General features: G+C 44.5%; 1 protein-coding gene and 1 long non-coding RNA gene across 2 annotated transcripts in view; both read right to left on the bottom strand.

The window, feature by feature from the left end:
- Positions 1-18,037, bottom strand: part of LOC307221017 — a 108,520-nt gene that overhangs the window by 31,255 nt on the left and 59,228 nt on the right. The window lies entirely within an intron of this gene.
- BPHL (biphenyl hydrolase like) lies at positions 94-13,843 on the bottom strand. The gene is made up of 7 exons (XM_079985089.1): positions 13,684-13,843; positions 11,566-11,669; positions 9,787-9,953; positions 7,059-7,212; positions 4,305-4,436; positions 1,536-1,659; positions 94-484 (listed from the first exon to the last, which is right to left on the bottom strand). Exons 1-7 carry the CDS (start codon positions 13,797-13,799, stop codon positions 397-399), a joined length of 885 nt encoding a protein of 294 aa, XP_079841215.1. The 5' UTR covers positions 13,800-13,843; the 3' UTR covers positions 94-396.

Here is an 18,037-nt window from a genome sequence, read left to right as displayed (position 1 = left end):
GTTTTCTTCAAGATAGATCATATTGTACATCCATTAAAACTAATGTACTTCCTTAATGTTCCTTTTAAAGTTGCTAAGAAACACGAGCAGTCCTTAATAGCCAAAAGGCAGATTTTAATGCTCATTTAAGTGTAAAAACCCCAAAAGGTTAAGATACAGCCAAACTGTTGACATGAGAAGCATGTTACAACTTTGGTGCAATAACAGGAAGAAATTTGATTCCCTTTCTCTCCCCCATACCAGATGAAGCTGATTAAAGTGGACTTATCGTCCTGTCCGCCCCATGAGTAGGAACAGCAAAGAAACTGCTGCTTATCAATTATTATTATTTATTGAATTTCTACACTGCTCTATACCCATAGATCTCAGGGTGGTTCAGTAACAACTGGCAACATTTCATAGAAGAAACTTTTCCACCACTCTGTTAAATTCGTCTGCAAAGCGTAGGTGCAAATTATGTTTTCCTTCCGGCATCAAATGCAACCTGAAACAAACAAACAAAAAAAAACACTGGATAAATTCTAGGTGTACAGGAAACGCGGCAAGCATTTATTACTTAAACCTACACTCTGCCCAAGTGCATGCAAGAAGCCAGCTTGCTAGAAAGATTTGTATTTTCATATTTCGAATTGATATCTCAAAGCATCTGTGTCATAATTTATGGACATTCATGGAGGTGTCTGACTTTGAGCATGCTATAATTATTTCCCGGTCCATGCTCATCTTTTTCAAATGGACATGTCTAAAATAAAAAAAAGCCTCTATGAAAAGAAGCAACATAATCTGCAGGACATGACTGCAGAGGAGTCATATCATAGCAAAGTGTTATGAGCTGCTGTGACCATTTCAACATTCAAAGCAAGTACTGAATTGTCAGGCTTATGTGCCTGTCCGACATGGGCAAATTTGGAAACAAGTTTCAGTGAAACTTAAGCTCGCAGTCTTCGTTGTCTTGCTATCTCTACAAAATTACTGGATTTTAAAAAATGATCCCTTAAGGATTGTTTTAGCAAGGCGGTTCATTTGAACTATGACAACATCACTGCGCTATTCACTGCAGAGCATTCAAGGCAGCTATTTTGTAGCTGCTACAGTATAGATTGCCTCCATTGTACCATGTTCCATTAAAGACTTGCAGCATTTAGAGTTTTGAAACTGTTGCTAACAGTTTCTAGCTTCCTAATGCCGGTGTCTAATTTTGGAAGCAGGTCCTTGAGTTTTCATCTCAAGTTACTGACCCCAGACGCTTTGCTGAATTGCAGAAAATTGCGAAATGAATTTTGTGCTGGTTTGTTCAAGTTGCTCCTTCTACTTGCGTTCAGAAATTGCATCTACTGTGCACAAATCTTTCCTATGGAATGGATCTGTCTGCTTGTGAGTATTTCTACAATATCGTGGCTGGAAGCATTCTTTCCAATGATTGCAGAAGCCTGCAAAGTGGTTCGTTCTGAGCAACTGGAGAAGCTTTTTAATCTGTTCACATAATTTTTAGCTTTAGTTTCTCCTGCCCACCTCCCCAAGAAAAACAGACTTACTGTGAACCCTTGATATGCTTGTGAAGATATTCAGGGTGAAAGCGTGGAACCAAGGGATCTTTTTCTCCATGGATTATTAATGTTGGGCAGTGAATATGAGGCAGCAAAGACTGACAGATACTGCCTGGGGGTGGGAAGTGGAAAAAAATGTCAAGATAATTTCCTTATTTATTTACTTTGAAATGGTAATATGCTTCACTGGGGAAATGTGATGCTAACACCACCTACTTCCTCCTTGCAAAGGAAGTGAAATAGTTGATTCTTGTGGCTGCAAAAAAAATGGTTTAGTAGAAACTGGATTAGCAACAGGAATTACTACAATGGGAGCAATTCCATGAGTTCCAGTCTCTCTGATTCAGACAAAATTGCCAGGGTTTTCTTCCCCCTTCTCTCAGCATCTAGTTCTGAATTCTTAAGACAACCTGTTCAAGCATGTACTGATATTTGTACTTAAAAATTTGTGTCAGAATTTTATTCTGCTTTTGTGGGCAGTTTGCTTCTGTTTCCTTTTATTCCCCATCACAAGTGTCGGCACTTATAAATCTTGAGTTAAATATGTCGACTCAGCTAATGCAGGCAGGATGTTTTGTGTTCTGCACACACAAAATAAATTAGGTTCCAAATAACCCAATTTACTGAGTTCTGTGACCTATACGCCACCCTGATACCATATACAGGTTTACAAAGAAAGGACAACATTACAGGAGTTTAAAAGATGTGCTGGCAAGGCCTGGGAACACTGAGAAAGTGTCATCAGGAAATTAAACAGTGGCTAATAATCTGAGTAGCCCTAATCTCCTGATCTGCATTGCTGGGGTGTGTGTGTTAGGCTATGGTGAAGGTGGAAATCTGTTAGTGGGGTGGGTGTGGGTCTTAATGGAAAGCATTAAGTGGTAGCCGGCAGAAAGGCCAGAAATGGTGTCAGGCTTGCAGATTCCCCCAAAGGAACCAATTCTCACATCTTTCGGCTAGGCCAGCCTGGAACTGGTGCAGCAAATTTTTTATTTCCACCTCTTCTTCCCTGGTTGTCAGAACCTGAGATGCGGTGGCTGATATGCCACTCTGCTTCTCGCCAGCTGGGATTGGGATAGTAATAATGCAGCTCTAGGTTTACCCAGAAGGTAGTCTCACTGAGTTCATTGGGGGCTGCTCCCAGAATATGTGGGTAGGAGATTGTAGCCAGCCTATCCTGTGCCCTCCAAGTGATTCAACCGCTTTGTCCTTGTTGTACTGAACAGCCATTAGCATTCAGAAAGCTTTTCTTTTTTAAAAAGAAAGCTCTGTTTTTTAAAAAAAGCTCCTTGAAATTACTCTCGAACGATTATTGCTTTTTTAAACTAAGACTGGCAATGATTGACTTAAGCAGACAAGTGTAAGCAGGGAATGTTAATTTTTTTCTGCAAGGTGGAGTAGAAAAGCAGAAATACCTTGTGTGCAATTAGGCAGTGTGTCATTTCCCCTGCGAGATGTTCCAACAGGCTTGCTTACTTAGAAAAGCAGAACCACAAGCAAAATGTACGGATCTGGCTAGCATGACGGTTATTTCAAGGTTGCAGAACTGTTCAAATGGCAGTTCCTCATTTGCAGGTGGATTGCCAATCCAACTCTTAAGAGATTGATGGTTGTGAATCTGGATGTTTCCACCCCACCCCCCACAATTCCTACTCTCAGCAGCTCAGAAGCTTCTTTCGCCTTGCAGGTAGCATGGTGCTTTTCCAACCAACTGTCACCAGTAAAAAACAAACTTCATATGACAAGGAAGGTAAAATGACAGCTGGGGAAACAGTCTGCACTTGAAAAGTTTATCCCATGGCAGCCCTGTGTCAAAAGGTAAAAGGTAAAGGACCCCTGGATGGTTAAGTCCAGTCAAAGGTGACTATGGGGTGCAGTGCTCATCTCGCTTTCAGGCCAAAGGAGCCGGGGTTCGTCCACAGACAGCTTTCTGGGTCATGTGGCCAGCAGGACTAAACTGCTTCTGGTGCAATGGGACACCGTGACGGAAGCCAGAGCACATAGAAACGCCGTTTACCTTCCCGTCACAGCAGTACCTATTTATCTACTTGCACTGGTGTGCTTTTGAACTGCTCGGTTGGCAGGAGCTGGGACAGAGCAACGGGAGCTCACCCTGTCGCGGGGATTTGAACTGCCGACCTTCTGATCGGCAAGCCCAAGAGGCTCAGTGGTTTAGACCACAGCACTGCCCACATCCCAAAGGAACACACAATTGCGAGGGGAAGTTCATAGCTGCTAAAGGAAGAGCCTCAGCTCTGATCTAAATAATCACTTGGTGAAAGGCGGCTATAATCTATGGGAGGAGTTCAATGTCTGCTGAGGTGAATCAGTGCAAACATTTCAGCTCTGACAGGACATTCTGCCCACTCCTCAGTGCCGCTCTGGGGCTTTTCCTGACCCTACAAGCCAATTTGGGAAGTAGGATCATGAGGGAAGTGAAGGCAAGCCTCCATTGTGCTAATGGAAGTCCTTGTGTAGGCTTTTGCTAATGGAACAAATTAGTTAAATCTGACCCATTGTAATATTTCAGTTATTTTTAAATGATTGCATTTGTATCCCACCTTTTCCCTCTAATCACACAAAGTCAGCATTAATTTTTAAATGCTGGAAGATTCCTGGGAAGAACGTTTGTGGATAAATATGATTCTGAGATACAGCGATGGACAATAGTGAACTGAAATGCAACAAAACAGGGCGGAGACATAAAGCTTATCATTGCCGGCCTCTTTATCTCTTTTTAGCTGCAGGATTTCTTACCATTTGGTTTTTGTGCAAACTGGGAGATTCCATCCACCCAGGCTGCGCAGGTTTTGCTAAAGTAATCGTGGCCATACATTTCTTCCATTGGCTGCCTGGCTCTTTCACTCCATTTTGAAACATCACGGATAGCTGCGGACAAGGGAATGAAATAATAATAATAATTTATTATTTATACCCCGCCCATCTGGCTGAGTTTCCCCAGCCACTCTGGGCGGCTCCCAATCAAATGTTAAAAACAGTACAGCATTAAATATTAAAAACTTCCCTAAACAGGGCTGCCTTCAGATGTCTTTTAAAGATAGGATAGCTGCTTATTTCCTTCACATCTGAAGGGAGGGTGTTCCACAGGGCGGGTGCCACTACTGAGAAGGCCCTCTCTGTCTGGTTCCCTGTAACCTCACTTCTCGCAATGAGCGAACCGCCAGAAGGCCCTCTGAGCTGAACGATGGGGGTGGAGACACTCCTTCAGGTATACAGGACCAAGGCCGTTTAGGGCTTTAAAGGTCAGCACCAACACTTTGAATTGTGCTCGGAAACGTACTGGGAGCCAATGCAGATCTCTCAGGTGTTATGTGGTCCCAGTGGCCAGTCCCAGTCACCAGTCTAGCTGCCACATTCTGGATTAATTGCAGTTTCCGGGTCACCTTCAAAGGTAGCCCCACGTAGAGTGCATTGCAGTAGTCCAAGCGGGAGATAACTAGAGCATGCACCACTGGCGAGACAGTCCGCGGGCAGGTAGGGTCTTAGCCTGCGTACCAGGTGGAGCTGGTAGACAGCACCCTGGACGCAGAATTAACCTGCACCTCCATGGACAGCTGTGCTTCCAAAATGACTCCCAGGCTGCGCACCTGGTCCTTCAGGGGCACAGTTACCCCATTCAGGACCAGGGAATCCCCCACACCCGCCTGCCTCCTGTCCCCCCCAAAACAGTACTTCTGTCTTGTCAGGATTCAACCTCAATCTGTTAGCCGCCATCCATCCTCCAACCGCCTCCAGGCGGAAATGTGTATATTAAAAGAAGTATCAAAATCCTGTCTTATTATGGGGGAGCGGGGAACCTTTTGCAGCCTAAAGGCCTCAATGCCCTTCCATGGCTAACTTTTCAGAGCTTCATGCCAGCGGTGGGCAGGGTCAATGCAAACTGATTCACACAATTAAACATGAATCCAGCTCTATTCTAGTATTTTGAGAGAGAGTGAGAACTTCTACTCACTTTCTCCAGATAATTTTAATACATATTTATTATGCCCCCATTACTCACCTTTTTTTCTAGGCTAAAAGGCACCAAACATCATAACCTTTCCCCAGAATGGACTGGATTTAGCCCCACTCCTAATCATTTTGGTTGCACTTTTTCCAACTCTACTGTATCCTATCTTCGCTTCAGTAACTAGAACTGTACACAGTATTCCAAGGCTGTCTGCACCATAGATGGGTATGGTAACTGCATTTTCAACTAGAACTAGAATTTCGCCATTTCCACAGCACTTAAACACTGGATCAGCATTTAAATTGAGCTTTCCCTCACATCCTTCAATCCCTTTCTTGGTCAGTAACTGTTAGCTCGGGCCCCACCAGTGTATAATGTAGGGTTGGTAAAAATCCAGACATAGTTGTTGAGATTTGGGGGGGCATTCACGCAATAGCCCCAACACTGTCTGCCGCTGCCAAGCCCAAACCACTCGTGGCTGCAACAGAACACAAGCTGCGCCAGAGCCTGAATCAGAGCCATCTGTGCACCCCAAAGTTTTATTTTTTAAATCCCAGACATTTGCTTTAAAACGTAAACTTCCCTCCAGATGGCCATGCACACCCCCCCAATAGAGGACATGTCCTGGAATTTCTGGACGTACGGCAATCCCAGTATAATGTGAAGTTAGGATATTTTGTTCCACAGTACTTTACTTGACCCTTACTTACTCTGAGCTGCACTTGGCATTTTCTCATCCATTCATCCATTTTGGATAAACACAGTTCAAGCTCTTTGCAATCCTTTTTTTTTTTTTTTTTGTCTTTGCTACCCCGAATAATTGGATGTCATTAGCATATTGGCTGCCTCACTGCTCAGCTTGGTCGTTTATGAATAAGCTAAAAGCACCAGCAACAATACAGCAGTATCCTAAGATCTCATCTCACTGCTAGAAGCTCTCACATTTAAGTTTTTACAGAGTTTTTTTTTCACGTAGCAGCAAAATGTGCAAATGTTTAGTTTTAAATTGAATTCTTTTTCTGCAGGGTTGTTAATTATAGTAGCTCCCTGCCCCCCCCCCCCCATTTCTGTTGAAGAGCAATTCAACTGTTCCTTAAAACAATTTTTTCTTCTTTTTGTAACCACGATCCATGATACTTGATTCAAGAAGGCTTTTAATTCTATTTGCTGCTTATTCAACTGGTGCAAAGCAATATTTTTCTGATTTATCGTTAACTATTTAATGGGAAAACAGCAAGTATTGCAGGGAGCTGAAAAGGTGGATAATCCATTTTCTCCTCACATATATTATGAGTACAGTGGGAAAAGATTTTTGTATAATAGACCATTATAATATTTTCATTGTAATGCATTTTTATTATATTGGAGCATTAAGTTTCACATCTAGTAACCAAGCCTCCTCTCTGACAGCTACGAATATAGCTGAATCGTGAATTCTTCAAGCTTACATTACTTCAATTTTTGAAATGTTTATGGTTGTTTAGAAAAGAAAATTAAAGAAAAACTTCAACGTACCCTTTCTACATTCATCTGATACATACCATTGTAAAGTTTCACGTCCTCTTCTGAAACGCTGGGATTGGCTCCCCAAACCACCATTTTGTGGATAAGATTTGGATTCTTTGCGGCAGCAATGAGTGCTGTTATTCCACCGTCACTCCATCCCAGCAAGGAGAACTTCTTAAACTTCAGTGCCTTGTTTAGTACAGGGAAACAAACTGGAAATAACTGATTTTTACATCTGGATGGCTTTACCTGAAGACACAAGTCTCTTCAGAAGCAACCCTTCCCCACCGAAATCAAGGGAATTTACAAGTGGTGGGAGTTTGGCTATGCTGCACCTACTAAATTTCATCTATGGTACTGGAGGCTTGCTAGATCAGTGGTTGCTACCTTGTGGCCCTTCAGATGTTGATGGTCTTGAGCACCCACCAGCTCAGCCAGAATGGCCAATGGTCAAGAAAGATGGGAGATGTAGTCCAGCAATATCTGGAGGGTCACAGATTAGCCACTCCCGTACTGTATCCTGACAACCTACAAGTAGGGTAGGCAGCTCCCTTCTTCCAGATCATCTAAAGCAGCGTTTCCCAAACTTGAGCCTCCAGATGTTTTCGGGCTACAATGCCTATCATCCCTGACTGCTGGTCCTGCTAGAGAAGGATGATGGGAGCTGTAGACGTGTCCTAAGGTGAAAGACTTCTGGGGAAAGATTTATAATGAGTTGAAGAAAATGTTGAAAAATACATTTATTAAGAAACTAGAAGCCTTTCTGCTTGGAATAATAGGAATGGGACTGCCTAGAAAAGATGTTAGACTGTTTTTGTATGCCACTACAGCGGCAAGACTTTTATTAGCCAAAAATTGGAAATCACAAGAGATACCAACAATAGAAGAATGGCAGATGAAGATGTTAGACTTTTTGGAGCTGGCCAACCTGACTGGAAGAATCTGCGACCAGAAAGAAGAGGAGATACATGAGGATTGGAAGAAATTTAAAGAATATTTATCTAAATATTGTAATATAAGATAAATAGAAAATTCTTGGAAGTAATAAATAGGCTTTGGGTAGAATAAGAATTTGTGGTAGTAAATATTAATGACTAGAATATTAATAAAAGAGAAGAAGATAGTAAATGAAAGTTAATTTTATTAGAAATATGATTTTGGAGAACTGTTACACAGGTGATACAATGAAATTCAGTTAGAAAGGATATGAGGAAGTCAGTTATCAATGTAACAAGAATTAGATTTGAAGAAACCAATTTTCTTTGTGTTTAGTTTATTGTTTAGTTTGTTGTGTTGTGTTAGTTTATGTGTGTGTGGTTTTTTTGTCATATATGTGGAAAATCAATTAAAAAATTGGGGGGGGGGGCGGGAAGGATGATGGGAGCTGTAGTCCAAAAACAGCTGGAGAGCCAAATTTGGGAAACCGTGATCTAAAGGAATATCCAAACCTTTGTAAAATTAAAATAGAGTAGGGATGACAGCCATCCCCTTGTGCTTTGAGTGAGAGTAGCCCATACATCTTGCCTCATAGGGTGCCAATCCTGCTAGATGCTTCTGCGAAGCACAGAGAGGCCTGCCACTTCAGTCATGATGGTTGGTGCCAAGCCATGATGGTAGGTGTGTATGAAGGCTACTAGAACATCCTCTGAGGGTTTGTTGCCACATGCTAGGGCAAGAACCATGCTCATTCTGGAGGTGGAGGGGAGATTAATTGGGTCACCAGGTTGTAGGGCTAACATTATTTGCCTTAACCATTTAGGCCAACCCATTTGGTCCTCATTTTCTCTCTTCTCAGTCCTCTTTGTGTTTCTCCAGGTGTTTTTCTCCAGAAGTAAGACTGGCTGTTAACAGCTATGAGAGAAAAAGATTCGGCACCCTCTACCATGTACTGTATTTTTCACTCTATAGGACGCACTTTTTCCCCTCCAAAAATTAAGGGGAAATGTGTGTGCGTCCTATGGAGCGAATGCAGGCTCCTTGGCTTCAGGGATAGCAACGTGAAGCCTCCGAAGCGCAGAGGGAGTGCTCCCTCCGCTCTTTGGAGGCCTCGCGTTGCTTTCGCTGAAGCCTGGAGAGCGAGAGGGGTCGGTGCGCACTCTACAGGCTTCAGGGATAGCCGCCTGAAGCCTTTGGAGCACAGCGGGAACTCGCGATGTGCTCCAAAGGCTTTGGGTTCCTTTTGCTGAAGCCAGGAGAGCAAGACTCTCCCGGCTTCAGCAGAAAGGGAGAGCTGTGCAGTGCCCCTTTAGCGAAGCGGGAGGAGAAATGGAAGGGGCTCCGTTTCTCCTGCCACTTCGCTGAAGGGGCGCTGAGCAGAGAGGGGGAGAATATTTCCCCCTGTTCTCCCCCTCCTATGGTCCGGTGCGTCCTATAGAGCAAAAAATATGGTACTTCTTTAAGTTGTTTCCTTCAATTACATGCAAATGAATCGAAAGTTTTAGTGACATGCATTTTGGGTGCTAATACCTTACACTTGTTTTTGTGTTTGAATAGGCTATATATAATGGTGAGTTTTTAAAAAAAGGAATTAAGCTGAATAGTCTTTGAAAGGAATAGGTTGCTAAAGCAAAAAGGAGACAGAGGTGTCCTGCAACAGAGATATCCTGCTACTAAACAGTTAATCATTTTCATAAAGTTTCTGAGCCACAAACTCTGAGGCTCAAGTTTTGCTTTCTGTGTTTACTCCCACAACTAACATTCTAAAACCCCAGGGAAGGAACACTTCAGTTCTCCAAAGGTTGTTCCTTAGAAGGACAAATTTACCTGCATCAAGTCCACAGCATCTTTTGCATCTCTTTCAAAAAAATCTTCAGGGAAATCTCGAAGTGGGGGGATAGACTTTCCATACCCGCGAGGATCCCAGGCTACAAGTGTGAATTGCTGCTTGTTCATAGACTTCAGCTGTGGTCCAAAATCGGTCTGGCCACTCCCTACAAAAAATAGGTGAAATAATTGCACCAAAACAGACAATCGTTATGCCCAGGGCTGTTTTCAGCCGGAACTCAGTCCCAGCACCGCTGAAGTGGACGCCATTGCCATTATAAGAGAACAACAGTGAGTTCTGTCACCTCTTTTTCTAGGAAAAAAAGCACTGGTATGCACATTTTAAGTTTAAAAGGAAACTCTGTCTTATGGGTACCACCCAATAAACCAACTTTGTGTCTTTATTTCTCTGCTCAAGGAGTTACAGATCTGAAATAATATCCTACAGCTACTGACCACAGTCACAGATAACTCTCTTACAATGATGAACAATTGGAAATTAAGCCCCAACAGCTATATTTACAGTGGTACCTCTGGTTACAAACTTAATTCGTTCCGGAGGTCCGTTCTTAATCTGAAACCGTTCTTAACCTGAGCTACCACTTTAGCTAATGAGGCCTCCTGCTGCTGCCGCGCCACCAGAGCGTGATTTCTGTTGACATCCTGGGGCTGTGTTTGTAACCCAAGGTACCACTGTACTTAATATCTATGCCCCATGTGCTTACAATCAATGGTATGAAGACACCTTTTGACCAGGGAAATGTCGCCCAATGCACCAGACTTGTTCTAAGAATTGTTCTTGGTCACACTGTAGTGGCTTGGTGCAAGAGAGGTCAGGACTCATTTGACAGTTGCGGAGAAGGGGGAAATTCAACAGGTGTAGCTTGCGTGATAACTCTCATCACCAAGGAAGACCACATGGTGGGATATGTGCATAAGAACATAAGAAGAGCCTAATGGCCCATCACAGGCAACATCTTGTTCTCATATGGGACAATCAGATGCCCATGGGATGCTCACATTGAGGACCCAAGTACCTGTGGTTCTCAGCAGAGAAGCATTAAGGTCTCTAACTGTGGGAGCAGAGCAATAGATTTCATGACTAACAACCATCAAAAGCCTTCTCTTCTATGCCTTTGTCTAGCCCTCTCTATGTTGAAATAAGAGATGAGGCAATAGCTTTTGCGGAGAATTGAAAGCAGCTTGGAATTAAGGGGTGCTGCTCCTCACCTGCACACCTGTCATCCTCTTTTTACCTTTGGCATCCTTGCAAACACCTGTTTGACCAGAGGCAAGAAAAAACGTCTCTACACCCAGGCAAGCAATGCCTCTTTCAAATCCAGTTCTAGTTCTACATTCTTAAAAACTGCATATTTGGTCTAAATAGGTGAACAAACATGTAGAAGTCCGTGAACACTCCTGAATTAAATAAGTGGCACAGAAAGCGCCTTATATCTTAGCTACAAAATGGATTACTTCTGTATGATGGCAATGCTCAATCTCCACTGTCTGAGGCAGGATGACTGTGAATCAAAAGTGGGAAAGTTGTACTTGGGTCCAGCTGGTCTGGGTGACCACTGTGAGAAAAAGTTGGTGGACTGAGTTGTTCTTAGCTCCTTACAAGATTTTTTAAAAAATCATTGCCACTCTGTAAGAGTGTGAATGGTATGAGTAAGCCTGGTTCTTGTGTATATATGTCTTATCGAGGAAAAGAACATCACCGAGAAAGACCACAAACATAAGACAAAGACCAAAGACGTAAGACAAAAAGATCCAAACCTAACATTCCAGGGAGAAGCAGGACAGCATGGCTTCCACTTCCTGTTTGCTGATAATGTAGTCGGACGCCATTCACTTCAACTTTAGCTGAGGTTACTGAAGTGCTAGAGGAAATATCAGCCCCCCCCCCCACAAATAACATTTTAGCTTCATAACACCTGAACTGGAGGATCAGACTGCCCAGTCTTACTGTTAAGACTGATGCTATTAGTGAAAGAAGGATAAAGTGCGGTTGTTTGCACTTTAGGTACTGAAGGAATTTTTTGTCCTGTGCGATAGGAGTGAAGTTGCCAAAAATTAGAAAAACAGAATTGTGCTCTGAGGCTGTTCTTTTAGCAGACTGTGAAAGATTTACTCAGTGCTTTGCCAGCTTTTGAAGGAAGATGGGCCTTCAGCTGCTGGGGAATAAACAAATGAAGCGTCCTCCTGGATGGAAACACAGGGTGCTGCTATCCAGCAAAATGGTTCTGTAAGTGCAAGGATTTTTGTTTATGCAGTGGACCCCTCTCTCCTTTCTTTGTGCATCCCCCCGCCCCAAATCTGCTCCAGAGGCAGGTCAGAGGAGAACTCCAGAACAGATTTAACTGCAGGGATTGCTGACTTAAAATCCGGGTACAGTGGACGCTCGGGTTGCAAACGTGATCCGTGCGAGAGGCACGTTTGCAACCTGCAGCATTCGCAACCCACAACCCCCGCATCTGCACACGCGCGGGTCAGGATTTGGTCTTCTGCGCATGCGCAAAGCGTGATTTAGCGCTTCTGTGCATGCGCAAGCGCTGAAACCTGGAAGTAACCCGTTCCGGTACTTCCGATTTCGGCACAGTGTGCAACCCGAAATCGCACAACCCGAGGTATGACTTTACTCTACAAAAGATGAGGAACAGCAGTGCGTTACTGCGACATTTGTAAACCAAATCCTTCAGCCTCATTTGATCTGAGTTTCTTCTCCCACACAGATCTCCTTACAATCCAAATTCAGAACTATCAATTACAGTACATCCCGTTGTGAAGCGAGTAATGTCACTTACTACGGTAATTGCATGCTGGTATTTTAGTTATTAAATAGGCGCATAGGTGCAGAAAAAAAGTAAAACTGAGATTTGATGCTCTTAAAGGAATGGAGCAACCATTTCGAGTTATATTAAAACATCGCTCCCAGGGTTCGGTCAGGCTCCCCTGATAGATAAATGTTGGACTCCAACTCTTCTGTTCTGGAGTCATACTTCTTTAAGGAATGGCACCCAGAATGCATAATATTCTCCTGAGCTTCCAATAAAATGCTCAACATGGCCTTGCTTCCGCCAATTCCCTTGTTTTAGTCAGTATCTGCTGTTTTAGTCAGTATCTGCCAGTCTGTTGAGTTAATGACTAACAAAGGCACAAAAAGATAATGGATCCACTAATCTAGACATTGGACTGGGGAGCGGGGAAGTGTGATACCAGCAACAGAACCAGCTTTATATGTTTATTTGGGAAGGAAAACCGAATCGCAGGGGCAACAACTGCAATACTGCAAGCTCACAGCTCTCGTTCAGCTACTTATAGTGCATATGGTGCTTGCTTATAATCAAATCTTGGGAAGGATTCCTGTTCTTCTGCAACTGTGCTGTTTTCACATGGTACTTTCTGGATGTCCCGTGATCATGTGATAAAAGGAGTCGTGCACTGGGCGCGGCCAGGATTTATGTTAGGGGGTGCAGAACCGAGCTATCTGCAAGTATTTATTTATTTATTTATTTATTTATTTATTTATTTATGGCTAGGAGTTATTTCTCTTTGTTTTCCGATGTATTTCTTATCAAACAAACAAACAAATATTAAATTAATTTTAAAATAATATCGGTGTGGCGCGAGCAAATCTTTATGCAGAAAGTGTGGCCCAGAGAAAAAAAGGTTTGGGAACCACCGGGCTGCGCGCTATGCTCTCTAACCTTCCACGTTAGGCACGCACGGGTCTCCTCCCCCGTCCTTCAACGTTCTGCCCACCGCCCCGTGGTCGTCTGAAGCCACCGATTGCGCGCGCGCACAATCCCTCCCACGCCTTCCCGTCTCTAAGTCGCTGAGGCTGCAGAGCCTCCCCCGCCTCGTCTGTCCGCCCCGTCTCAACCGGGAATTTACCCGTAGGAAGCAGCCGGCGCCTGGGAGACCCGCAGCGTTGCTCCCCCCTGCGCGGAGCGGGAGAGCTGCGAGAGAAGGCGCCGCAGCAACAGCCCTCCGCTTCCCGGCCGAGCCATGGCCCTTTCTGGTTCTGCCGCGCGGTGGCTCCGCCTTCGCCTTCCCAAGGGAAGGACGGGGGACCGAGCGGCGGATCCTCGAAGGGTTAACAGGCGCCGATTTCACAACCAAGCTGCAGGCCGGGCAGGAGAAGCAGGGCTGGCCCTATCTTTATTAGGCCGGCTGAGGCGACCCATTTGGCGTGCGGAGGGTTTTGGTTTAGTTTTGGCTTTTAATCAGACCTACAAGCTAAACAATTTCCAAAAAAAATTAAAGGAAAAAATGGATTTTGTTATGTGCAAATGGCTTAGATACCTATTAGGTCCATAAATTACCATATAGCATATAGGGACGCGGGTGGCGCGGTGGGTTAAACCACAGAGCCTAAGACTTGCCGATCACAAGGTTGGCGGTTCAAATCCCCGCGACGGGTTGAGCTCCCGTTGCTCGGTCCCTGCTCCTGCCAGCCTAGCAGTTTGAAAGCATGTCAAAGTGCAAGTAGATAAATAGGTACCGCTCCGGCGGGAAGGTAAACGGCGTTTCCGTGCACTGCTCTGGTTCGCCAGAAGCGGCTTAGTCACACTGGCCACATGACCCGGAAGCTGTACGCCGGCTCCCTCAGCCAGTAAAGCAAGATGAGCACCGCAACCCCAGAGTCGGTCCCTTTACCTTTAGGTCCATAAATTACCATATAGCATATATTCAACACAAAATACACGGACAACTTGTTGTTGACAAAGGACAGCTGGACATATAAATGGCCCCATTACCTTCAGTAGCTTAGGGCCTCATCAAACCTAAATCCGGCCCTGCTTTTAATTGTTTCGTTTATTTCCCCCGCTTATTGCTAGCAACTTTTTTTTTATCCCTTTAATTTTTTTAAATCCGATTCTTTGTTCGTGCATTGCAGGGGGTTGGACTAGATGACCCTTGTGGTACCCCATCCCGACTATAATTCTGATTCTAATTGCAATTGAAGGCCAGGGTGTGGAGTGTTGGAGGGGTAGTACCTCTGGTGGTGGTGGGGAAACACATCATGCTCCTTTTGGTCCCCCACCTTGCACTTCGCTCTCACCCGTGGCTCCTGACATGCGAAAGCAGCCGCACCCCAGGAAGGGCTTTGACTGGCTGGTTAAACCCCTGCATGTGAAAAGAAAAGCTTGGAAAAAGAGATTAGCTAGATTCATGGGGGGGGGGGGGGAGAACTCATTGGGGGCTGCGTCAACTAGGACAAGTTGAATGAAGCCTCAATGTTCTGGTGCAGTTTATCACAATACAGTGGTACGTCAGGTTAAGTACTTAATTCATTCTGGAGGTCCGTTCTTAACCTGAAACTGTTCTTTACCTGAAGCACCACTTTATCTAATGGGGCCTCCCGCTGCCACCGTGCCACCACCCCACGATTTCTGTTCTCATCCTGAAGCAAAGTTCTTAACTTGAGGTACTATTTCTGGGTTAGCGGAGTCTGTAACCTGAAGCTTCTGTAACCTGAAGCATCAGTAACCCAAGGTACCATTGTATAGTGGTACCTCTGGATGCGAACGGGATCCGTTCCGGAGCCCCATTCGCATCCTGAGTAGAACGTAACAGGCGTCTGCGCATGCACGGGTCACGTTTTGCAACTTCTGCGCATGTGCGTGATGTCATTTTGAGTGTCTGCGCATGCGCGAGCAGCGAAACCCGGAAGTAACACGTTCCATTACTTCTGGGTCGCCACGGAGCGTAACCTGAAAACGCTCAACCTGAAGCACATTTAACCCCAGGTATGACTGTACCAGCTACTGGCGCGCAGGTGTGAGAGGCGTGCTAGAGGACTGGTTCCCTGGCTACTGTTGGAAAGGGCATGCTCAACTTCCTGCACCTTATCCAGTGGAGCTCTTTATATTTATGTCTTCGTTGCATTCCTAGCCCTCCTTTTCTCCAAGGGGCACAAGGCGATCCTCCCCACTTCCTAGCAACCCTGTGAATAGCCCAAGCTCACTCAGTCTACTTCTTGGTTGAGTGGAAATTTGAATCTGGGCCTCCACAGCCCTGGTCTGGCACCCTAGGCTGGCCTCAACCAGAGGCAGGGCTTTTTCGGCTGTGGCCCCAATCTGGTGGAACGCTCTGTCACAAGAGACTAGGGCCCTGCGGGACTTGACATCTTTCTGCAGGGCCCGCAAGACAGAGCTGTTCCACCAGGCCTTTGGCCAAGGGACAATCTGACTCCCTCCTTCTGTAATCCTCATAGAGCTCTAGCCCAATGGTTGCCATTAATTTGATTCTGAATTGATTTGAGAATGTATTTCAATTAATTGATTGTGATTTTATGTAAACTGTGCTGTTTTTATTGTTGTTAGCCGCTCTGAGCCCAGCTTTGGCTGGGGAGGGCAGGATATTAATTATTATTATTATTATTATTATTATTATTATTAACTACCACACTAACTTGTTCTTACAATTTGTTAACTGTGCTAATGATGATAATAACATTTTTATACCCTGTTTTCTACAAAAATACACAGGGCAGCTTTCACAAGGTCTACACAACACAAAATAAGTCATGCAGATACATTTTAAGAGGCAAAATGAAACCTAAAAATGAAACAAACTAGCACATGAAACCAACAGCAGCTAAAAACAAGGAGCAGTTCTAAAAAAACAGTTTAAATAATAATTCTCCCCAAGTCCCAGGATGGTAACAATGTAGATAAAACAGCTTAAAACAAATGGCAGTCACTACCAGAGTGGGTCCCAAAGTATGTATATCTTACACAATAAAAGATTAGGAGGCATGGGATGATGCGCTAGTTCCCTTGGCGCCAGTTTCTCCTGTCACTGAGGTTCTTTCTTAACCACAATGCGAAATCAGGATTTGAGGCTGCTTCCATAGCTACCAGGGAACTTCATGGGAGTTGAACTGTGGTTGCTGTTCATACTGATGTAACATAAAAGCTGCAGCTGAGATTGCACATGCGGATTCCAGGGAAAAGGGAAGAGGAAATCCTATGGTCCCTTTGCAGCCTCATAGCCATGGTTAAGATATTGGGTATGCTACATCTGGAATGTTTTCACACGCCTGGTCCTTTTAACTACATATAATTCACCCGACGTGTGACCAAAAACACTACCAATACAAATCATTCTACTGTTCTGTAATCCTTCCCTTCTGAGGCCACGCCAAGCTAGATCTGAATTGGAAGGCTTTGCCATGATTTTGACAAAATATGAATTTGTTATTCAAGTATTGCACATATCTAGGTAAAGGTAAAGGACCCCTGGACAGAAAAGTCCAGTTAAAAGCGACTATCTAGCTTTCAGGCAGAGGGAGCTGGTGTTTGTCCACAGACAGCTTTCCGGGTCATGTGGCCAACAGGACTAAATCGCTTCTGGTGCAACGGAACACTGTGATGGAAACCAGAGCACACGAAAAAGCCATTTACCTTCCCATCACAGTGATACCTATTTATCTACTCTCACTGGTGTGCTTTCAAACTGCTAGGTTGGCATGAGCTGGGACAGAGCAACGGGACCTCACCCCATTGTGGGGATTCGAACTGCCAACCTTCTAATCGACAAGCCCCAGAGGCTCAGTGATTTAGACCACAGCACCACCCATGTCCCTGGTACATATGTATGGTGTGGTGAGTCTGACATCCATAAAACTGGGCTGTTCATAGTGTGCTGACTAATCTCCATGCTGTTAGTATCAAAGACAGAATGGGACTAGCCCAATCCAAAACAACACAGTCCCAAACAATAGCCATAACATTGAGCTACAGTGATTAGCCAGACCTAGTCTGAAATCCTGTGCACAGTTCCTTAGGATCAAATCCCATGTACAGGATTGAGTGGCAGATTAGTGGCTGAAGGAGCTTCTCAACCCCTATTTTTCAGGTCCAGCTCCGAGGTCCTTCTGGTGGTTCCCTCACTGCGAGAAGTGAGGCTACAGGGAACCAGGCAGAGGGCCTTCTTGGCAGTGGCACCCGCCCTGTGGTACACCCTCCTATCAGATGTCAAGGAGATTATCTGTTTTGTAACAAACAAACAAAACTTAAATAAAAACTAATTTAAAAAAGAAGAGCAATGGCAGTGGCATTGCTAGAAAGTGCAGTTTTCCCCAGTCTTTCCTTGCTTGGTTCTTACTGAGAGCCAGTGTGGTGTAGTGGTTAAGAGTGGTAGACTCGTAATCTGGGGAACCGGGTTCGCTTCCCCGCTCCTCCACATGCAGCTGCTGGGTGACCTTGGGCCAGTCACACTTCTCTGAAGTCCCCACTCA

This window comes from Podarcis cretensis (assembly GCF_951804945.1).
Source record: "Podarcis cretensis genome assembly, chromosome: 7".
In the NCBI taxonomy this organism is placed as follows: domain Eukaryota; kingdom Metazoa; phylum Chordata; class Lepidosauria; order Squamata; family Lacertidae; genus Podarcis; species Podarcis cretensis.
Note: the sequence above shows the minus strand (reverse complement) of the source record. Positions and strands in the feature narration are given on the sequence as shown.